Raw genomic sequence first — 24,307 nt, 5'->3', positions numbered from 1 at the left:
GCTATGCTATTATCTTTCATCTGTTTACCATGAATATTACGGAGATTAACGGCACAGAGTAACCACTTTACATATCCTCAGTTGTATGCCTACGCGCAAAATAATTGTATGCGTGTACCTTATTAAGGCTTCTTTCATATACATTTTTTTTTAAATTTAGAGATCCGTGTTGTATTTATTGTACAAGAATATTCACTAAAGTGTTTATAAAAACTCAATGGCGTACTAAGTAGGTATTAGGAATAAAATTCTGATTTCATCGGTTATATTTACGGTACCTATCTTTTTAATAAAATATGCGCGTGAACATAACCTTATTGTTTCTGGGGTTGATGATAAGCTTTACTAGTTGTAATTAACGTATTTATGTACAGTGCATACAAGATAGACAATATATATATAACACACTAGCTGTGCCCGCGACTTCGTCCGCGTGGAATAGTTATTTTGTCAGGCTGTCACGCGTATTAGAAAAAACGCTGGTTCGCCGTATTAAATGTTTCGCTGCAAATTGCTTATAACGACTATATCTCAAAACCTATTCGTCTGATTTATATACTGTAAATGGCAATTTTAGTCTACATGAAAAGCTGAAAGTAATAAACATATTTATTTGGATAAGGATTAATACTGAATTAAAGAAAATTGGTTTCAAAATAACTTATGTTTATAATGAAAAAATAATCTTAAAAAATGAACATAAAAGTGGTTATTGTAAGTAAACCTTAAGAGATAGATATATGCTCTCGCGGACTTTTTTGTGGCAAAAAATGAGTACTTCACATCTTTAGTACATTGTTTTACTATATCTTTGTTGGTTTGCGCAGCGTTCGCGTGGAAAGCTCGCAGATGGCCGACTCATTCAACTTTCACCTGCATTGTTGACGTTTCCCGTAGGAAATCCGGGATAAAATGTAGCCTATAGCCTTCCTCGATAAATAGACTACCTAACAGTGAAAGAATTATTCAAATCGGTTCAGTAGTTTCTGAGATTAGCGCGTTTAAACAAACAAACAAACAAACAAAACAAACTCTTCAGCTTTATAATATTAGTATAGATTGTTGACTATTACTTAATACTGTGTAAAATGAGTGTCTCATTTAATCTTCTTTTATTTTTCTTCAATTTGAAGAAAGACACTAATTTTTAAGTAAAATTTTATTGTAATAAAGAAATGTGTGCATGTACATAAAACCCATAAATAAATAAACACGCAGGGAAACGTATCCCTCGGATTTTCGGTAAAACGATACCCATGTTCTGAGTTGCAATGTAATGAAGGCTATAAAGAGCAATAAAAAAGACTTAGATATTGCATAACAAGAACAATTTAAAATAAGATTTATTGAAACCTCATACATTTTGCTAAAATACTCACAGAGGCATTGACTTTTAAGTAGGTCAAAGATTAAAGTCGGTTATTTAATCTTTGACATTACGTTCACGGCGACTTAACGCGACTAATTTTGTCATGCGTAGCTATTCAATGGGGTTTGATTTGAATCTTACCACGTACCTACCTATTGTAATAAAAATACTCTTGAAGGTTGATGGTATCTTGTAATAGGCTTTTATGTGTAAGTAGTTGAATACTTTCTTTAATTGATATTATTGTACAGCCCAGAAAGTTAATAAAAATTCAGTAATGTGGTCTGACAAGAATATTGTTTGAATACACATCAATTTGCAACATAACTTTGGTCAGAAAATGAAGTCTGTTTGAATATTAATTTTGCTCTCAATCTTTTTATTTAGGGTAGGTACCTAATTCGGAACAATTATTATTGTTTTATTCGTATTTCAAAAACAGACAAAATTTAAACAGATTAGGTACCCTAAATATAACCAAATATCTATGGTAAGTTATATTTAAAACATAAAATCTTTCCAGCCACTGAACTTACCACGCTAAACGCGATTGCATTTTATCTGTGCATGGAAAATCTTTTTCAGTCAATTCTATATTGATGCATTTGACGTATATACATACTTCTAAAAATTGATAAAATTGATCTATATCTAATCAAACTGTGACATGTTACAGAATCTACTGTTTTATGAAATCTCTGTCCCTTGAATAACTATCCCAAAAAATTAAGAGAGCTTGTATGAAGAGAGTTATGAAATATGGATGAAGCTTAAGAAGTAAGCAGAGATCGTGGCAAGTGGAAAGATGTAGTCTCTGCCTACCACTCCGGGAAAGAAGCGTGATTTATATATGTATGATTAATTGATACGACAACGACCTTTTTTGCTCTACTGAAAGTCACTCAACAAACATTAAATGTTGGAAATATCTTTGATATATATATAAGTAAACATGTATGTTAGAAAAATTCTAAGCCTAAGACATTAGATATTGTTTGTTCCGTATGACTGTTCACTGAGCTACAACATACAAGTATTTTTATGTCACAAGGCTTATGTCAGAGTGACTGATATGATATGATAACAATGAATAGGTATACTTACTCAGTGTCTCAGGTTCTTCCGAACTATCTACGTGTGAAAAATACCTCGTTAAAGTATTACTTAATTATTTACAAACCGTGTTCGTATTTGGTCATTAAAAATGCGTTAATTTAAACAGTGAAAGTGTATGCGTAAAACATAAACAAATAAATTTTATTGTGTTTTAATAATACATAAAAAATTTTTCATTTATGTGTTGTTGTAAACGTATAATATTATCTGTTATGTAGGATTTTCAGAATAACATTACCATTGAAGTTTCTTCTCGTGTTTCTCTCGAATATTGTACTAAACTTATATATTTAAGCTATCTCTATATATTTACTACATACTTAAATAATATATTAATTACATATGGTTTATAGGTACACAAATATAAGGTTATTTAATATGTCATAATATTAAATACAATTTTAAAGAAATTAGAACAAGTAGGTTATACAGACATAGCTGCTTCACTTGCCGTGCAAATTGTTAAAGTTAAACAATAATCAGATTTTCATTTAGGACATGGGTTTCCAACCTGATGTTATCTGAATTCTATATCTTTAAGTAATCCAGCGGATTATGGTCTTCAACCCTTTCCAAGACCGTTGGCTCTATCTAATCCGTAATTAATTATTTTTCTAACATATTCTAAGAAAGGGCCAGACTTGTGGAAAAACATAAACAAAAATTATACTGGAATCTGTGATAAGTGCATACATGTGTAAATCACACCTCTTTCCCGGAGGGGTAGGCAGAGACTACATCTTTCCAGTTGCCACGATACCTGCTTATTTCTTTATCTTCATCCACATTTCATAACCCTCTTCATGCAAGTTCGTCGGTTTCGGGTACTCTTTACTTGACCTTTTGCCAGACCGTCTCCGATTTGACCAAGCTACTTTCGTCTAAGCCTTTACATTCCAACAGCCTCATTCACACTCCCTTTGTATAATTGCTGCGTCAACCTACTTTCATTCATCTTCTCGACATGACCAAACCATCTAAGCAATCCCGTGTGTGTAATACACATTTTTATATCGAATGGTATCCAATAACAACAGAAGTCATTCAGTCATTGACCTGACGCTATAGACATAAAAATGAATGGATTATCACTATTTAAAATCTCGAACAACTTTAACCCTCAGTTGTACAAGCGAGGCCATCGATTAAGAACTGGATAACTTGAACTTAAGTTATACTTATTGTTTCGAAACAATACTATGAGAATTACATTGTTTTATCATTCTTACCTGCTGCATTTTATCATTTTGTCCGACCTAGAAAATGATCTCACGCGTTATCAGATAACTCAATTGTGTCATGTTAAAACTTTATAATCTCACGTCTTTAGTTCTAACTGTGGAGTGCGCGGGTCCATAACGGAGTATCTCACGTACGACGCGAGTGCTATTCTTCTTTTCACCAAAGTGGGTTAATATCTAAACGATAAATAATATAATAGTTAACTATTAGTATACTAGTAGTTCTCTGGGAATAAACTATAAATAAATATATACGGGACAAATTACACAGATTGACTTAGCCTCGAAATAAGTTACAAACTTACTCTTCTTACTTACGAGATAGTTACTCAACGATACTATATTTTATAATAAATACTTAGATAAACATCCAAGACCTAGACCAATCAAAGAAAGTGCGTTTCACATCATGCTCTGACTGGGATTCGAACCCGGGACCTCCGGTGTCACACAGCAAACAGACGAGCGTATTACCGCTGCGCCAGAGGCCGTTTTGCATTTATACATGCATGCATACATAAAATCATGCCTCTTGCCACTTGCCACCATATCTGCATACTTCTTTCGCTTCATCCACATTCATAAGTTTTGCATATATGTATAACTATATAATAAAAACCATACAATCATAAAGTTAAAGCCTAAATTCAAATTTTTATTTAAAGGGGCCTACACAAAATTATTTAATTGAAATATATCTAAATTTTAGTATTAGAACAAATAAAAAAAATATTCAGTAAAAGCACACCTTTATTCATAAATAAGTCAGCAAACGTGACTTTCTCAATATCTTTATCTTTATATAAATATAGGTATTCGAAATAACACAGATAACGAATATAATTATGTATGTTATTATTGTTAAGATAGTGGAATTAATCACTGATTTCAACAAACGACCTAGACAATGTTGATATTGCTGCACTTCAAAAGATTTGAATTTATATATATTTTTTTATTTATTCAAAGGAAAACCTTTCCTTCTTCGGGCTAGCAAACCGCCAGTATCTTTGTATCTTCATTGCATTATAAAGCCATCCAACTAAGCGTGTCCATCAAGTATTTTGCCCATTTACTGTATTCACCGTAAACAAAAATAAGGTATGGGTAAGGGTAAGCCTTAACCCGTAAACGCTTAGCACAAAATCTATTTAAGAATATCTGTGATCGCGTGGGTAATTAGGTATGCAATTTTAAAAGTTGAAGGTATTTGACTCAAATAAAATTTTTGATTCTATTGCGGCCATATATATTCTACGAGTAATATATAGTATTTTGATTTCTCGTAAGTACATTACCGGATGAATGATGATTAGTTTTGTCCCGTATATATATATATATATATGTCTGTTACATACATATATAGATCCCAACGAATATGTTATTTACTTTTTCTTATTTTCTTGTAGGATTTTATCATACCTACTAAATTATAATAAACCTACAATAGCATACCTACATATATATTAGAGATGCCACGAATATTCGGCAATTATTCGGTATTCGGCCTATTCGGCCACTTTTTATGCTATTCGGTATTCGGCCGAATAATAGGTACTATTCGGCCGAATACCGAATACCAAATCATGTAAAAAAGACACGTATATTACTCAAAATTATGTATCTATTTCCAAATTAAAATACTTTAGTAATTAAAATTGACCGGTGGTAAGTTATCTATACATATAATAATCTGTAGAAGGGTCAATTCTGTGCATGGAAAATATTCAAAAAATAAATAGCAGAGGATGTTACTGGATCGATACCAAACCCAAATAAGTGATTAAAAAAAATTTTGTCTATCTATCTGTCTGTCTGTATGTTCAGGCATCACGTGAAAACTAACGGTTCGATTTCGATGAAACTTGGTATAATTATACCTTATTATCCTGGGCATAAAACGGGATACATTTTATCCTTGATAAATACGTATAACCTTTCACTATACACGCTACTTTCAGGTGAAGAAAGATAAACTTTAGCAAACTTCGAAAGGTTTGGGAATTGTTTTTCGTTTGCGAACCACCACTTGTAAGGGTCGGCCTACCGATCTAAGCGAACTATTTTCAAATAAAAATCCAACTGGTTTGCCACAGCACTCTTCTCCACGTTCACCTCATGATTAGCATTTCGCATATTATCTGTTGCGACTTCCTCAAAGCAGTTCCAGAAACTGTCATGTATTTCAATAGTCCGATCACTTTCTATCGTATCTTTTTTAAAAAAAAGTTTGTATATCTAGGATCAAAGTTTACATCAGATGGCAAGTGTAATATGATATTTAAAAGAGAGTGAACGCGGGGAACATGGTGAATGGAGCTTTGCATGCCTTTATGAGCAGTCAGAAACTATTCAAAAAGGCTCGACTGGCTGTGCATAAGGGCGTGTTGGTCCCGACATTAATGTATGGGAGTGAAATTTGGGTATGGCAAAAGAAGCACGAAAGCAGAATAAATGCAGTGGAAAGATTTTAGGGATGTATTTCGTACCGAATATTCGGCGCTTCGGCCGACCGCGTTGCCGAATATTCGGTATTCGGTATTCGGCCAATTCACTATTCGTGGCAACTCTAAATTATATATGTACTACAGGTTTACATACTACAGAATACACATTTTCATTAGGGATAGACAGACATTAAGGAAACGTAAGTAATTTATAAAAATATAAGACAGGAGAAATAAATCATGTGATCGAAAATTTTATGCTATTGTTTTTCAAGACATTCAATCATTCATAATTTATCATCTCAGTTGTCATTTTGAAGTGTAACCCTTAAAACAATCACAATAAGGTTTAATTCAGAATGATTTATTTTACTTTATCTCATCGGCTTATAAGTTTTGGTAAGGAAACTGCTATATTTCAAGTAGTGAAGTGTCGGAAATGTATTGTAAAATTGTTAATTGTAAAAAAGGATTTTATTTAGATTTTTTTCGTATCAAAATTATCTCTGAATCAATAACTGATGGCAAAGTTTTTACACATGATATCATGCAAATGTGTTATGAAGTGGTACACACAAAGATATCGTTATTTCTTTAACCCAAAAATACTCAAAGGCTATATGCCTTTGAGTATTGTGGCTGTTGGCTCTGTCTACCCGGCAGGGGAAAAAGACGTGAAGTTTCTCCTAAGCCTAAGATCTAGTTGTATTTTTCCTTGATGTACATAAATATATAGATAAAAAAATACATTATCTTACTAGCTTCCGCCTGTGGGTTTGCTCGAGTGTATGGTAGCGTTGATATGATATTCTGTAAATTTTATTTTCCTAAATGTAAAGATTACATTTTACTGTATTTACAATTAAGTACCTACCTACAATACACAAGCCGACTCATCATTTTTAAACAATAATGAGATCACATGAATTAAAACAATTACGGTCTTGTTTGGACGTGCGATGCAGCCATCAAATTACCATTGTTATGGTTTTAAGAATAATTAGTTTCGCAAGAGTTGTGAATGATGGCGGAAGATATTTGTTATCGGTAGAAAAAGAAGTTTAACTTTTTCGTACATTTTTTTACTACACAATCACTATTAAGTATAATTATATTTGTTGTTATAAAAAATCGTAATTATCTAGCAGGTGTTTTTATGTCCGGCCGTACATATCCCATACCTCATCATGCTTAAATATCATGCCCTGGTTGCGTCTTTTCCTCTCTGGAGAAGAGGCAGTGGTCCAACTGTTCCCAAGATCCTGGAGAGACTATGACAGTTTTATTACACGAACTCACCCTTTTAACCTCTGGAACCTAGCGGAGGAATCATCAAACCAGGTTATATCATGGTTACACATCCAGTTACAAAAAAACACACATCGGTATCCCCATGATGTTAGCAATCAAATTAAAAACAACTGAATCATGTAATCTATGTATTACTGAGTAAATCGCTACTAACGAAAATGTTTTCACTTTGAGTATCAATATTTTCACGAACAATAAACAAAAATAAGCATATGCTTACGTCGATAATGAGTAACTTTCATTAACTGTTATCTATGATTCATAGATACAACTTATCATTGAGTTACAATATGTTCTCACAGCGAGATTAGATTAGTTACTTGCTATGATCTCGAAAACCTTGCAGTTTGGTGATTTGCTTTGGATAGACGTTACGAAGGTAAAAAAAGTCATTTATCTCATATTCTTTCGAATCGTGAGCGGCAATTTTTTTTTATATAAGTACGCGTAGTTTTAAAAATAAAGCAAGATCAGTCGATGGCCTTTTTGTTATATCACTTGTCAGAAAGGTTTTGCATATGAATTCAGCTGAACTTGACCTTAATGTTTTAGATATTATTTACACTGTTTACCCCGCAAACATACATTTTACTATAATTAAAAATTAAGATATTTTGTTTTTAGGTGACATTTTGAATTATTAATAGAATAAAATGCGTACAAAATAATTTTAAATATATAAATAGTATCTATTCATATCTTATCGGTCAAGATCTGTAATTTAAAGTAAATTTTCAAAAATTACAGGTAATCACAGTTATAGACTTATTACAAAATCTGCGCATGAAATAGAAGAGATCAATCTTTTCTGAGTATTTGGTGTTTTTACCAAGATTAATACGAAGGCGTGTCGTGCCTATATTTTGTCTAATACTTGTTTACGTATTTTTCGATCTAAGCTTCGATAAACTATCTGTTCAAGTGTCCAGATAATGTATTGGAATTTTTTGGTTAACATGCAGGTTTAAAGGCAAAAGTGAAAAATATTTCCCGAATAGCGGGCTTTAACACCAAGGGTGCAAAATTTTTATGGGCGTCACGCCGCACGTCATTGGCAGCTTTAGCATTATTGACCTTTTAGATCTGAATTGAGTGAAGCTGTTCTTTTGGGAAAGACACCCGTAACAGTATATTCACATTCCAATTATAGAGCTTCCGGAAAATAACTACACCCTAGAATTTGACACTTCTGTCTGTACATAGAGTAGAATTTTGTTCAACTTTCGCGCCGGGCATGAAGTATTTCTGCGTGACGTCATAATCTTAGAAATTGGATTCGTTTGAAATTTTTTTTATGACCAGTTGTGTAAGATGTTGACGCTATTTTCCTATTAAGGAGTTAGGCATTTATGATTGAATTCTTACATTATATACTTACGAGAATAATAATTTACCATTTACCGACCAAATACGAATACAGAATTAAAAACAAAACTAAAAAAAAAGTTGTATAAATAGGTATAATCATAATAATTCGATTACAATAAGGTAACTACGTGATGGCTTCTGGAAGCTAAAAGTGGTGTTATTGAGTAAAATGTCCGACAATTTGCGAGATATAGCGAAGGATTATGAAGGGGTTGTGTTTCCTGAATACCCGCAAAGCATTGGTCAGTATACCTATACAAATTTTCTTTTTTATGGTCTAAACTACCTATTTTTGTACTAAGATTCATCAAAATAGGAAGCGTTGGTGGTAAAATAGGCAAAGTGCCCGGTTAAACTTAGTGATGCCCATAAAAGGAACAGGTTGAAATCGCACCCCAATCATCCAACCAATGACTATTTTCGATGATATGTATTTCAGTTTGAATATTAACCGATGCTCTTACGGTGAGGGAAAACATCATGAGGAAACCTGCACGTTCAGGCAACTATATGTGTAACCATGATCCAATACGCATTTAGGTTTCCCTGAAAACGTTGCGGAGGTCAGATGGGAGTTGCTTCGTGTAAAAACCTTACCAAATTCAGGATCCATGGTCAAGGCCGTACCCCGGACTCCTCTCCAGAGTACATAGGTACATACAGTCTATAGCTCCAGTTACATATTCGCTTATAATAAGTATGTATCTTTTATACTAGCTGATGCCCGCAACTTCATCCACCTGACTTATGTTATTCCAATGTTGGTAATCTACGTATATTACTGCAAAGTTCATTAAAATTCGTTCATTAGTTTATGCATGAAAGAGTGACAAACACTCGCATCCTTAAAACATTCGCGTGTTTTTTTTTTACTACTGTAATTTAGGTAGGATATGAGAAAATACAAGAAAACTTGGTCATTTCTAATAAAACAGTTCAGTAACGTAATAAAATGCGCATACATATTACATTTAAACGTTTCCTCTCAGCTATGACATAACTTTTACATAGGTTTCTCCTGACTTGTTAGACATCTAAAAGTATTTTAGTCACACTACATGACACAAAATTGCAGTTTCCTTTAGATAAAATTGCGTAAGAGTTACAAAAGAATATCTTTTAACCGTTAAAAAGTAGTTTTGTTTGCCATACGGGTCTACACTGAAAACCACACAAAAAAGAACACTACTACTACTACTAGAACTAGCCACTACCAGGGCCACCTCTATTAACTTAAAATGTTTTAAAAGAAAGCTGTTCTCTAATCCTCAAGACATACGACTGAACAGAATGTATTATCGTCTTTCTAGCCTTTCATAGGTCAAATAAAACTAACAAAGTTATACAAAATGCGTTGAATGATCAGTGTAATTTCTTGAAATATTAATCGAACCCTAATAACAAATCGTAGAAGCCCCATAAGGATACCACACCGAGGCAACATCCATCTCTTAGTCTTAGTTAATAGTAGGTACATAGCGTTTACATACACCTCTTATAGGTACCTGACTTTGACGGAAGGATATTCAAATCCACGTTCTGTACATAACGAAATATACATACGAAACCTGTACTCTTTCGTAAGTACAATGACCAAATCTTATTCTTAAATCCCTATTTTGTTCCAGGGCTGTTCACGATCCCGGAATTCCCGGAATACGAACAACGCGGCATGTGGTCGGCCGCGCTGTCCGCCATCTTTACGACTCTCCGCTACCTTGCGCCCGCGACTCTCCTCACCTTGTTCTGGGGGCAGCAGAGCTTCCTCTTCAAATTGCTGAAACACATTGACTCGGCTTTTAGAGCGAGTAAGTATTATCCATACTATGTTTTGGTTTAAGAAGGGGAAAGACTTTGGGAAGTTGAAGAGAGTTTGGGAACTCCTCCACCGAGTGTATCAGTCTACCTACAAAAAACCCCTCCAGTGCGCACTTGGCTATCGCACTAAACTTTGCGAAATCAAACCTTAACTAAATCATGCTATGTAACCCATGGCAGCAAAGACAAATAAATTGCTATTTACTAATATTTACAAAACATTGTAATCAGTTACCTTAATTTCAAGAGAAAACAGGATTTTCCTCGCGCTTATCAATGCCCTTGATCTCCAATAGTACTTACCCAGTTTTCACGTACCCGTTAAATTTCCACGATCCTTATCAAACATTTGAAATGTAGATTGTGTTCTTTATTTCTTGGCAATTAAAAAAAGAACAATGATGTTAACCGCTACGCAGTTTAGCGATTTATATTTTTTATAACGATTCTAACAAGAATATCTACTCATGTTTTTTAATTTAATTATCGTGAAAACAATTTATGACTTGACTGCTCTTATTATCTGAAGTATGGGCGATTATACAGTTTCTAATTGATACATTCCGATGTATTTGCAAAATTATTCGAATATCGTAGAACAACAACAGTGTAATGAATAAATATACTTTTAAACCTGATAGGATCAAATGCATCCATCAAAGCGGTTATCTTTTCTCAAAATAATCCCGTCTTTAATCTTAATAGCGCGAGCTTTTATTGCATAAACAGATAAAGCCTCATAAAAATAATCTTCTCTCCAATCTTTCCAGTAGTCTTCTCGAGCGAAGAACAGAAGCAAGACGTGCTACTATGGCTCAGCAACATTGGACCAGTGAGGGTCACACAGCTGGACACAGTATGGCGTCACGGCTGGATAGTCTGCGGAGTACTGGACTCGGCCTTACCTGGAGCATGCGCTGGTCATCCACCTACAAAGTTGTCTCTACAGCATGCGCAAGCGATCGCTGATCATTATCTTGGTGTTGAGCCGGTAAGACTCCTTATTTGCAATAGTATTCATTATACTGTCTTATAATTATTATACAAATACTAATTTGTGTTGAATGTATCATCACATACGCTTAAGAAAATTATTTTGGTGGGATGAGCATATCCACTGTAATAGACATGCCATTGTTTGAACTTAATTCTCCAGTAACCCAAAATATTGTCTTTCTTACTACTCTAATATAAAAATCTCATTCATTTCAGATATTCTCCCGCCAGGAGCTGGAATCAAACGACTCACTAAGCAAACATCAAGAATGGAAACTTGCAACTTACTTGGACCGCGTACGCGAAGCCCTGACTAAAATAACACCACCTGTCTCCAAGCCAACCTCCCAAAGAACATCTCCAGAGGCCCCTTCATTCACCATAGACTATGTTGCCAAGGGATCAGGATTATCAGCTGCTCAAGTCAACAACAAAATGTCGTTCAAAATTTATCCAACTGGACAGCAATCTTTAGATCCTGGAGAAATCACTATTTTAATACGAGGACCTAGAGACACTTATGGCATGGCAGTGCTACCACCTGTTCTAGGTAAAGCCCAATTGATACGACAAAAACTTTTAGGCTTGCAAGCGAAACCTAACTATACAGAAAACGCACTGCCCATAACCCAAGGGGCCACGTATCTTAGAAATTACGGTAAAAACGATATGAATAAAACTTATTACATACCAAAAACTAAATACGACATTGAAATCGAAGACGAAATACGACCAGATCATGTGAAAATAACTTATGTAGCTCCTTATGAAGGCAGATATGAAATCTTTATAACGAGTAGGGGCCAAAATATAGCTGGATCTCCATTTTTGATATCAGCATCACATAATATTATCAGTATTTTGGAAAAAGATAATTACTCACTAGAAAATGGCGAAGAAATCGACATTGTAGATGTCAAAACGGATAGAAGAGTTGTTTTGAGAATTGTAGATTTTGTCACTGAGAAAATGTTACTAAGAGAAAATGGGTCTTTGGAGAAAATTACAGACGATGAAGCAAAGATTCTAATGAAAAAAGATTATTTAGCAACATGTTCCAGTGAAGAATCACCAGTTGAAAATGTGTCCCTAATTCTTGAAAACAAAAAAGGCACAAGATTTAGAAAAGCTTTACAAAAGGTAGTTACAATGATCAGAGTATGTAAAATTTGGAATAATCTAGCATTTGAAAAACGATTTATGAAAACAAAAGAAATCACTAACGTTCAAGCAAGAACCCAGAAAGACATACCTGATGTTGTTAATTCAACATTTACTGATAATAACGTAGACCAATACATGATCAGGGAGAGTAGAGATAAATTCATTATCCCGGAAAATATTTCAGTTTCCCTTCTGACTGAAAAATGTCAACCTAACTTTTTTGAACATAAGTCGGCCACGAATGACACCCGACCTTGTAGTAATACACAAAATTTAACGGACGATAATTGTAGCCAAGATAGTTTAGAAGATTACGGACAAGTAGATGAGATTTTAAAAATTTCAACTTCACCAAACAATCCTTTTTTTAATGAGGAATATGAACAAAATTATGAAACAGAGAAAGAATTGGGTTCTTATGTAGCAAATGAATATGAAACAAACAATTTGCAAAACGAAGAAACACAAGATACACCCATAAAAATAATTGTTGAAGAAAATGACTCATTGCCGCCTATTAACAGTAATCCATTTCTTGACATTAATATAATAGAACGACCGAAATCTCCCGTTTTTAAAATAATATCAGGTGAAATAAAAAGTCGTGGTATTTCCCCAGTTCCATTAGATGAAGAAGAAATCGGAAACGAATTTATTAATCCATTTTTTGTTCACCAACATCATCAATCTAGCGAACTGAAAGCACCTTTACCCATAGCTGACTTCATAATTGGTGCACCAGTGTCTTTACCTCCTCTACTAAGAGCTTCGTCTCCTGTACCTGAAATGGAATCACTTATGATAAACAATGATGCAAACCATGGAAATTTAAAAAATACAGATAAAGAAGAATCGTGTGAATTTTCAACGCCTTTACATACAAATCTAGCAAAAGATAGCATGAAAATTGACAATAATTCTATATCCTCCACATTCCACAGCTTGGATGATTGCAATCCTTCTGAAAATGTAGGCATAAATAATGAATTAAGTAACAGTAATAATGATATGGAAACATATAATATTGATTCTACGCGCACATGTACAAGCGTGACACCGAAAAAAGATATATGGGATTCCGCTTATGTAAGTATTGATGATAATAATAGTTCGCCAGATAGTAATAATAATGATAATGTACTTTTGTGCGAAGCAACAAATAAACAAAAGTTTTCTCGTGACGATAACTTTTTCGGATTAGGGCAAGACGACTTGTCAAATATGGGACCAGCTGAAAGAGAAATATGGCAAACCTGTAACGAATTAAAGGATAATATACCAGTCAATCAAGATGACGTTAGACTTATCAAAATTGATTCAAAACGACCGATGTTTACGCCTATTATTGAAGAAAGTGATAGAAGTTTGTCATCTGGAATAAAGGATTTTGCAAAGTCGATAACTAGTGTCAACATCGGGGATTCTGATCCTGTTACAGTGGCATTTGCTGAACTCAATGATATGTACCACGAGTACTTTCCTAATGCAAAGAAAGAGTCTACTGCTATGTCGAATGAAGAAAACAATCTTCTTTGCATAAAATCGGAGACAGATATAACCCAGAATAGAATTGTCAATTCAGCATCTGAAAATGAAGCAGATGTGAAAAGACATAAAATTGAAATAGAAGGAAAGATTTCTGAGGTTCAGGCAAATGTCACTGAATCCGTTTCAGTAAGTCAAACCCTTCGCAATAACAAAATACAAGACACTTATAGTGTAAACAACCATAAAACTCAATTTGGAGATAAAAAGTCTACGAATATAGTACTTGAAAGAAAAAAATACTGGGACGAAAGAATCCGACAAATTGAGGCAAAGTCAGAAGAATCAACTACTCATCAAAAGAAACGAAGGCTTTCTTCTAGACATTTAAGAAACAACGATTCTTTAACCAAGCGAAGAGGTAAACAAATTGTAAAGAATTTTCTTAATTCAGAACAGACGAAAGGACATGAAATTAGAGACAAAACCATAGCAAGTAGAAAAAGCCTTATACCGAAAGAAAATACTGAAACTACAGATACAGTGAAAGAACCACACACTGAAGTCAAGTTAGTTAATAAATGGAAGAATTACTGGGACAGTAAACTAGCTGCAGATAATGATGAAAATATCAGCTCAACTTGCTTTAGATCTAAATCACCAAAATCACCAATATTGATTAAATCTCCACAACCAAATGATAATACAATTCAGACTTCTACAGATTTAGACTTTAAATCGACATCTGTGCCAGTTAAACAAGAACTTCCCGAAGAAGTGTTCAAAGCATTTGAAACAAGTCCAAAGAGATTTTTCGGGACCTCTAGAAAACAAATTTTAAATAAAATAGACACTTTTTTAGGAAAACCAAGCACCGAAGATAAATCATCGACAGATGTAATCGGTGCTAGTCAAGACAGTGGTTTAGTTTCTAGTCGCATATCAATGTTTCATAAAATATCTAAAACTGAAGACGTATCATGGTCTCGAAGAAAATGCCATAGCATGCATAATATTTATCACAGAAAAGATAGCGATAAAAATAGTACTTTTCCGCAAAAATCTGATAACAAAAATGAAATAAATAAAAGCACCGAAATAATTACAGCTGTAGAGGCCGTGAGTACCGATACAAACAATTCTAGATCAGATAACGTTGAATCGATTAAAATGGACAAAAAATTAACGTTGAAAGAGAAACGGGCACATATGGGTTATTCAGAGTTCAACAGAAGCTTCGACGAAACAACACTAGGACAAGAACTTGACGAACTAAGAAATCAGAATGCATACGTAAAGAGAACTATAAAAGACTTAAATAAACACGAGCAACAGCTTAACAAATACAAAAAGTCAAATGAATTGCGTAAAACAACTTTGAGCAGGTCCGAAATGGACATTTTCAATAAAGCAACCAAAACGACAGATGATGATTTAGAAAAGTACAAATCATGTGACGAATTGCCAAAAATCAACGTTAAAAATTTTATATCACTGTACGAAAGCGTATCAAGCACAACTAAACCACCAACTCCAGTTGGTAAATTGGGCAAAACTCTATTCGGTTCTCAAAAACATATTTATGACAGCAGTTCATCACAAGGTATGTTTAACTAAGATAAAACTTTCTTTACTAGTATTGTAGTTTATGAAATAATTGACAAAAGCCACACTTATATAAAATAGGGAAAAAATACTATATAAGCACTCAATATTTTAAAACTTAAATAAATAATTTTATAATATCTTTTATTTCGTTCATAAGTAAATAAAATTTTTCTTCACGATTGCTACGAACCTATTTTGAAGATTTTTAACATATAGTATTAAATTTGACTTTCAAACAATAGATGTGAATTATTTCAGGAGCTGTAACAAGAAGTGGGCCTTCGAGTTTAACACAAACCCATCTAACGAGATCTCAAACTAACACTAGCTCAGAAAACATGAGTCTTGATAGCGGAGATACAAGAGACACTATTTCTCTTGATATAGAAAAAGTCGGAGAAGATAAAGAAACTACTTATGTTAGTCTTTCTGATATCGAATTAGAAATAGTTGAAAGTCCCGACAACTCTAAAGAATCTACCCCTGAAAAAGAAGTTATTGATACTATAAAAAAAGATTACAAGTCTCGATTTAAAATGGCGAAAGAATTCTTTCAATCATTAGAAGAAATCGGCCCAAAAAAGAAACCTTCCAAATTAAACGAATGCCAAGCGCTGCTTCAAAAAGCGTCGACAGAATCTCTTGAAAATAACCTACCTAAAAAGCGACAGAAAAAGGTAGGGAAATCTCATTCAATGCCTTCATCAGAATTCGCCAAGATATGGAATGAAATGAAAGAAGATTCAAATAAACTAGTTAAGATATCTGAAAAATTTAACGTTGATGACTTGTTCTCTGATGTTATGGAAGGGAAATTAAGTAGGCAAGGTAGTTTAAGAGGTATTCCGCATAAGAAAGCAGTTCTCGAAGCATTCAGATCTATGGAAAACATTTCAGATAGTGCATTGAGTCCTTACGAAATGGCCGTTTCACAGCTTACCGATATCACAAAAGAGAAGGCGACTAAAAATGCCCAGACGTATTTAAGTGAATACCCTTACTTGCCTACAACAGACCCGTCTAGATATCAATCTAGATTAGATACTAAGGCATCGGGACTTATTTCGTTAAGAGAACTTAAAGATATGAAGAGACCAAGAAGAAACAGTGTGCCAGATTTAAGATTGAACCCAACATTCACTGCAGACCTTTAATACATTAATATAATGATAGTATTTGCTAGTACCTTAAATAATTCGATACTCAAGATTTTTTAAATCCGTTTTTTATTTGAAGCATCAAGTGCGATAGTTTTTAGAAAATTCACAATGTCATTTCATTATAAACTCTAAATAATTATTGTACAATTGTACAGCTATTGAATCTAAATTTAATTTTAAGTCGATTCTAACTGTAACTATTTATTCTTGAAATAAAAAAAAATCTTTATATGTTTGTTTTATTAGACAAGTTTGCTATATAAACCCACTTCAATTCTGAGATGAAAAAATATAACAAGTGAAATAAGAAAAAAGGAACTACAGAAAACACTTTTTAAATAATGTATGTTTAGAAATTAAAAGTATGATTTTAATATGAACTGTGATAGATCTATAAAGGTGAGCTCAGATTTGGTCGCACCATTTGCACCACAATCGTCGCATGAATTGCAACATAAACCTTCCTCTTGAATTAACATTAATTAAAATAAGTAGCTACATAAATATGTTGGGAAGTTTTAAAGGTTAAAGCAATCATTTTATACTTTGTACTATAATATCGCTTTTAAAAGATACACCGTGCGCAGGCACATGCGCAGAAGTCAAATTTTTATATGGCGCGAAAATATTTAAGCCTATCAGAGCGCGCCATTTGAACCCGCGAACTGAACTGTCCGCCATTGTGAGTGAGATAGCTAAAGGCGACTACCGTTTGCGGCGCGACCTTGTCTGCGTTCAATAAATTGGATATATATATATATTTATGTCAAAACATGTCACAAAGGTGTTATAATATGTGATTATAATCAGTGCTATGTATGGGCGTACAAATACACTGTTTTAGCTTAAAAGAAACTACCTTTTAAACTTAGTTAATGGGTTTCCATGATAAACAAGTACAATTTCATACAGTCTGTGGTTCACTACAGACAATTTAATGTCCCGCCAAATGCAAATATATTCTACGAATAATAGTGAATTTGGCCGCAAAAAAATCGGGACTGTGTAAAATAATCTAACACTAACATAATGTTATTCAATAATAACTGTTCATTTTATATGAATCTGTACGTATGTAGATGCAGCGTCGGCTTTTCTCCATTGCAACCACGCGGCAACCTGTAAAATGATATTATCAAAATCAATATACAATAATAAAATTAAAGTGCCATGTGGTTCCCGGCAGTGCCGTGTGGTTCCCGGCAGTGCCGTGTGGTTCCCGGCACCAATACAAAAAAGAATAGGACCACTCCATCTCTTTCCCATGGATGTCGTAAAAGGCGACTAAGGGATAGGCTTACAAACTTGGGATTCTTTTTAAGGCGATGGGCTGGCAACCTGTCACTATGTAGTTGAATCTCAATTCTATCGTTAAGCCAAATAGCTGAACGTGGCCATTTAGGCTTTTCAAGACTTTTGGCTCTGTCTACCCCGCAAGGGATATAGACGTGATCATATGTATGTATGTATGTAAAATTAAAGTTTGTTCATTTATACATGCACTAGTTTTGACCGCGACTTCGTCCGCATGGAATAGTTATTTTGGGCATCATTAAAGCTCTCAAGGATGAATCATTTTCCCCGTTTTTGTCACATTTTCGCGTAAAACCTTCCTCGATAAATGGTCTATTCAACACAATTTTTTTTCAATTCGAACCAGTAGTTCCTGAGATTATTATAGTTGCAGCGTAATGAAATATAGCGTAAAGCCTTCCTCAATAAATGGTCTATTCAACACAAAAAGAGTTTTTCAATTCGAACCAGTACTTTCTGAGATTAGCGCGTTCAACAAACAAACAAACAAACTCTTCAGCTTTATAATTTTTCAAAGATGTATCGATATTTTAGATGTTTTCCTAGCTCAACTATCGACAATTCGGCAACTCTTGCTTAAACATTATTTTACCTGTGGATCGGATCGGTCGCCCCTTGCTTCTAACTGTTGATAATACGCCTCCCGTATAATTCTGAACGCGTCCACACTGCGGTAAGGCAGTTTCGTTATTGGGTCAATGTAGCGGGCGGGACGTCTGAAAATAGGATTGTATTTAGTAGATTAGTAAATAAGTAACCAAGTAAATGCTTTATGGTGCCGTGTGGTTCCCGGCACCAATAGAAAAAACAATAGGACCACTCGCATCTTTTTCCCATGGATGTCGTAAAAGGCGACTAAGGGAGAGGCTAATGAACTTGGGTTTAATCTTTTGGGTAAATGGGCTAGCAACCTGGCACTGTTTGAATCTCAATTATATAAGCCAAACACCTAGACAAAATATGGCTTTTCAGACTTTTAAAGACTTACTTCTGGGGGTTCTGTCTACCCCGCAAGGGATATAGACGTGATTATATGTACCTTTGTAAAAAATATCTACACTTTTTACTTACTTAGTAACAGCACAAAGTAACTCCCGCCGCCTTTTCGGTTGCGATTTTGGGAAGCACGAATTGAACGCCACATCATGGATATCGTTTTCGAAAGACAAGAGTGTTCTTTCGTGGTATTTCACGTTTTTGCTCGGCGGCTTGACAGGCTTTTCTTCTTTGCTGAAAGAAGTAAGTACCCACATATAATATCTCACCTTTATTCCTTACGGGGTGGTAGTAAATATAAATTAAAAATTGTGAATTTTAGAGAGTAAACAAAATTTAAATTCAAAAGAAAAAATAAATTTGTCTATAATAAGGCCACGCTCAGCTGTATGGCTTAATTATTCAAGGTTACACATTCACTTGTCTGAATGTGCAGGTTTCCTCAAGATGTTTTCCCTCACCGTAAGAACTTCGGTTAGTTTTGAAACTAATGTACATTCTTCCAAAATAGTCATTGGTAGATCATGACCGTGGGATTCGAACCTGAGCCTTTATACGCAATACGCGTTTAACATTACTGATACGGCCACCGAAGGCTTCAAAGCTATACTAGATGAATGTGCCTATTCCCTTAACCGCCTTTTACGATAACGTCAAATGCTAGGGAGCAAATGGCATATTATCTATCATTAATCTACAAAATTATTAACTCACGCATCAATTTTTTCAATTCCTATCACGTCATCGGGCCCAATGACGTCAATATCCATTTTCTCTGTCACCTTGATTTCCGTTTCCGGTTCAATCTTCGGCTCAGTCATAGAGACGTCAGCCGCAGCTACTTCACCTGGTGCCAGTAATACTGAAAATCATGAAACGTTAAAATCAGTCAAAAAAAAAGGCTTACAAACTAAAGATTCTTCTTCTAGGCGATCCTAGATAGATCCCTTGCGATTAGCTAGCAACCCGTCACTATTTGAATCTCAATTCCATCATAAAGCTATACCTACAGCTGAATGTGGCCTTCCAGTAATTTCTATGTTGTTAGTTCTGTCTGCACCGTAAGGAATTAAAACGTGATTTTATGTATGTAGGTATATATATATATATATAAGACAATACAAAAAGCTAAAAAAAATATTTTTTATTTATTATAATATATAATAACGGCTATTAATATTGAAATAAATAAAAAATATTTTAACAAAATCTTATCTATATATTTATTACCATCTTACATACATACATATCATCACGTCTATATCCCTTACGGGGTAGACAGAGCCAACAGTCTTGGAAAGACTGAAAGGCCACGTTCAGCTATTTGGCTTAATTATTATTAAGCTATTTTTCTTACCATCTTCGCTCTTGATAATATCACTGAGTGATAAATCTGGCGGTGTTATATTATGTTTTTCATCTGGTGTTTCCATTTCTTCTGGCACGGCAAATGAGTGATATCTGTAATTTGGAAATATTAATTAGGTATATACGTGTGCCGTGTGGTTCCCGGCACCAATACAAAAAAGAATAGGACCACTCCATCTCTTTCCCATGGATGTCGTAAAAGCCGACTAAGGGGTAGGCTTATAAACTTGGGATTCTTCTTTTAGGCGATGGGCTAGCAACCTGTCACTATTTAAATCTCAATCCTATCTTAAAGCCAAATAGCTGAACGTGGCCTATCAATCTTTACAAGACTGTAGGCTCTGTCTACCCCGCAAGGGATATAGACGTGATTATATGTATGTATGTATGTATGTATATACGTAGTATAGTACGCGAGACTGTATGTAGAGTTTTAGTCTTATTTCTTTTTCGAAACTGTTGCCTCTGTCTACCCTGTAAGGGATATAGACGTGATTATATGTATGTATAACTTGTGTTATTATCAAATATGCTCCACATTTTTATTAGTTTAGTCTCTTTAATTCTTTATCTACCAGACCTGGGGAAGACCGTCTTTGACCTCGATATAAGCCTGATTGACACCAGTGTGACCTCCACAACCCTAATAAGTCTTAAAAAACAAGGGAGCCTAAGTCGACTTGGACTTAACATCGTTGCGCATTCACAATGTTTTTTTTTAATACAATCACTGAAAGCATTTGTTAACATTCAAACAAAAGTATGTTTCTGAGAAAAGAATCATTATTTATTTATTTAAAACTTTATTGCACAAAAAAAATGTAAGTAAAATAGGTGGACTTAATGCCATTTGACAAGCATTTCATCATTAGAACAAGCTTTAGTGGGATTCAAACATGACTCAACATAAACAAGAAACTCACTTTATAACGGGTCCAGTGATAGTTTTCTTCGTGGGTCGAATTTTTTTTCTTTCCATTTCTATTTGTTCAAATTTCTCTGAAACAAAAAATATTGTACATTAAAATGTAATTACATTGAAAAGAATATGTTCACTGGCAGATTTATCCCAGGTGGGACCCTAGCTTTACGGGTAGATAAACACACTTACCCAAACTCTTCAAATTCTCCTGTTCAGTGATAAGTGCCTCTTCCAATAACTCTTCTTGGGTAGGCATTTTGTCTTCCACTTTCTTAGGCTTCTTCTTCTTAAGCTCCGACCTGATTTTAATCCGTTGTTGTGTTTCTGCCGATTTTAAAGCTGTGGTCTGCCTGATTGACTTTCGTTCTGTAAAAAACGTTTTATGAATGATCCTTATGAGGAAACATAGCTTTGAGATTGTTAAATCATACTCATAGTGACCAGTATTATTTACTCAAATGCAAAAGTTTGTATGTGTTTTAATCTTCATTTTTAAAGGAAAACTTTAAAAATTGATAAATTCCAAATCAATATCTCTCTCAGTAAAATAAGCCATTAGTTTTTCTCATCATTTTAAATTCGATTATACACACAATAACAAATAGGATAAAATAAATGACCCAACAATACCACAAGTGGAAGCAAGTTCGGAATAATAACATACCAATGGAAGTGTCGAATACAACTTTGTCAGATTTTTCAACCTTTTCAGAGTCTTCCTCTTTAGGTACGGCTTCTTTAGGTCTTTTCACTGCTGCCTTTTTTGCCGCCTTCTTTTTCTTCTTGGGATCCTAAAATAGATATAACATACATACATATAGTCACGTCTATATTGGTTGCTAATCCATCGCCTTATGTAGAATCCCTTGTTTATAAGCCTTTCCCTTAGTCGCCTTTTGCGACATCCATTGAAAAGAAATGGCGTGGTCCTATTCTTAAAGTACTGGGAACCACACAGCACTTGTACACAGATGGTGAATTAAGGTACAGTTTAGGAGAATCATTAAAACACTTTTCGAAGACATGAAATTAGATGCAGTAGGCATGTACTTAATGCATACATATGAGATGTTTGTACAACAATTTGGTGACAAATGTTTATAACATTTACCTACTGTTCCAATATTCTGTCGTTTTTTTTTTTGCTTTGCCAGTTCCCAGTGGCACCTTTTATTACTTTGCATCAGTATTTGGGGTTATTGTATGATGAATATTTAATGATCAACAAACCTTGTAAACATTTGAGGATGCCTTTCTTTTCTCTTTGCCCTCGCCTTCTTGATCAGATACTGGATCATCATTCTCATCAATATCAAAGTCAGAATCGACTACATCATCTTGTTCTCTCTCCTCACTGTTAATAAATAATAAATAAGAAATAACAAATTACACAGAATAAGTTAGTCAAAGTAAGTTTGAGACTTGTGATACAAGATACTAACTCAACAATACTTTATTTTGTAAAAAGAATAAAAACATACATACATAAAAATATAGAAATTGAAGACCCAGACCAAAACAGTTGTGTCTCATCATAACCAGGTTGGTTTTTTAATCTGGGACCTACTATGTCACAAACAAGCAACTACTGCTGTGCCACAGGCTGCCAAAAGAGACATAATAAAAAAAAAGTAAAAACTAGCCTTGTGATTTCTAAGCTGGATTGGACTAGATGAATATGGTTATTATCTTGGAAAGAGATGGAGAGGTCTATTATTATGGGACAGGACCATATGTTGAACTTGCTAAATGACGGGCTAAGCAAGTGTTTTGAGTCTTTGTGATTTATAAGCTAAACTTGTCATGCAAAATGTAGTAACTGATTGAAGTGTTTTGTTACAGTCAATAAAATATAAAATAAATATAAGAATCATGTTAACATGTATCTTTTATTGTTTGGTACTCACACGTAATCCCTATCTTCTTCAACGTCCTGGAAACCACCGTAAGTGGTTTTGTAAAAGTCGTCTTCCTCCTCTTCGTCCAGCAATTTGGCCATACGATTTCCGGCATTGGAACGGCGCTCTCTTTGGGCCATGATGATGAAAACGCTATAACAACTGTATTGTCTTTTCCAATAAATAAATGCTAGTTTGCCTTTAGATTGAACCAAGAAAGAAAATAAAAATAAGGATACAAACAAATACAATTACCCAAACAAATTCGGTGGCTTTCGTTATTTTCCCGAAATGACATACATACTAACCAAGTCAATAATTTGACAATGTCAAATGTCATTTTGTTATTTTTTTTCTAAGAGGCTAAATTATATAAATCATTCGGCCTAGATATTGGTAGTAAATAATTCTAATTAAAAAGGCATATTATATTGTCTGATCTTCTCTGCCTATCACTGCAGTAAACGAACAAAGACCACCGATCTCACAAATTGAATTTAGGAGTTGGAGACAACCGTTCATAAAACTTGTCCCTAATCCTAAGAAACATTATATAACCGGAGACGGTTATGACAGGTATATGTAGTTTTGCAGTCTAAAAGTAGAGTAGGTGGTATAAGTCTAGTCATAGGCATTCATAACAAGCAACATAAGTCAATAATTTCTTTTTAAATAATAACTATGATTACAATGGCTCTAAATAAAAGCCAATAGATATATGCATAC

At 34.2% G+C, this 24,307-nt stretch overlaps 2 protein-coding genes across 5 annotated transcripts in view; one reads left to right on the top strand and one right to left on the bottom strand.

Annotated features, from left to right (window-relative positions):
- Positions 1–17,312, top strand: part of LOC106133096 (uncharacterized) — a 36,565-nt gene extending 19,253 nt beyond the window's left edge. Inside the window, exons 1-6 of one of the 4 annotated variants that reach the window (XM_060946160.1) lie at positions 2,509–2,526; positions 8,973–9,094; positions 10,481–10,660; positions 11,444–11,661; positions 11,883–15,918; positions 16,182–17,312. In XM_060946160.1, coding sequence (XP_060802143.1) covers positions 9,022–9,094; positions 10,481–10,660; positions 11,444–11,661; positions 11,883–15,918; positions 16,182–17,077 — 5,403 coding nt within the window. In that variant the 5' untranslated portion in view covers positions 2,509–2,526; positions 8,973–9,021 and the 3' untranslated portion in view covers positions 17,078–17,312. Of the gene's footprint in view, positions 1–2,508; positions 2,527–7,551; positions 7,864–8,972; positions 9,095–10,480; positions 10,661–11,440; positions 11,662–11,882; positions 15,919–16,181 lie in introns of those variants that run through there. The other 3 variants (XM_013332700.2, XM_013332703.2, XM_060946161.1) reach the window with 3 other exon arrangements.
- Positions 17,306–23,872, bottom strand: LOC106133097 (vacuolar protein sorting-associated protein 72 homolog). Its single transcript, XM_013332704.2, has 10 exons — positions 23,591–23,872; positions 22,914–23,037; positions 22,348–22,474; positions 21,873–22,049; positions 21,685–21,760; positions 20,751–20,854; positions 20,108–20,255; positions 19,469–19,627; positions 18,990–19,113; positions 17,306–18,202 (listed from the first exon to the last, which is right to left on the bottom strand). Exons 1-10 carry the CDS (start codon positions 23,719–23,721, stop codon positions 18,134–18,136), a joined length of 1,239 nt encoding a protein of 412 aa, XP_013188158.2. The 5' UTR covers positions 23,722–23,872; the 3' UTR covers positions 17,306–18,133.
- Between the last annotated feature and the right edge of the window lie 435 nt (positions 23,873–24,307).

The sequence above is a fragment of the Amyelois transitella genome, chromosome 10, assembly GCF_032362555.1.
Source record: "Amyelois transitella isolate CPQ chromosome 10, ilAmyTran1.1, whole genome shotgun sequence".
Taxonomy (NCBI): domain Eukaryota; kingdom Metazoa; phylum Arthropoda; class Insecta; order Lepidoptera; family Pyralidae; genus Amyelois; species Amyelois transitella.
The sequence above is the reverse complement of the archived record's forward strand: the minus strand, read 5'-3'. Positions and strand labels throughout refer to the sequence as shown.

Coding starts and splice junctions, on each gene's coding strand:
- LOC106133097 (XM_013332704.2), bottom strand. CDS start 23,721: ATGGCCCAAAGAGAGCGCCGTTCCAATGCCGGAAATCGTATGGCCAAA. Junction 22,475..22,913: donor CATCCTCAAATGTTTACAAG/GTTTGTTGATCA, acceptor TATCTATTTTAG/GATCCCAAGAAGAAAAAGAA. Junction 19,114..19,468: donor TTACTTTGTGCTGTTACTAA/GTAAGTAAAAAG, acceptor TCCTATTTTCAG/ACGTCCCGCCCGCTACATTG.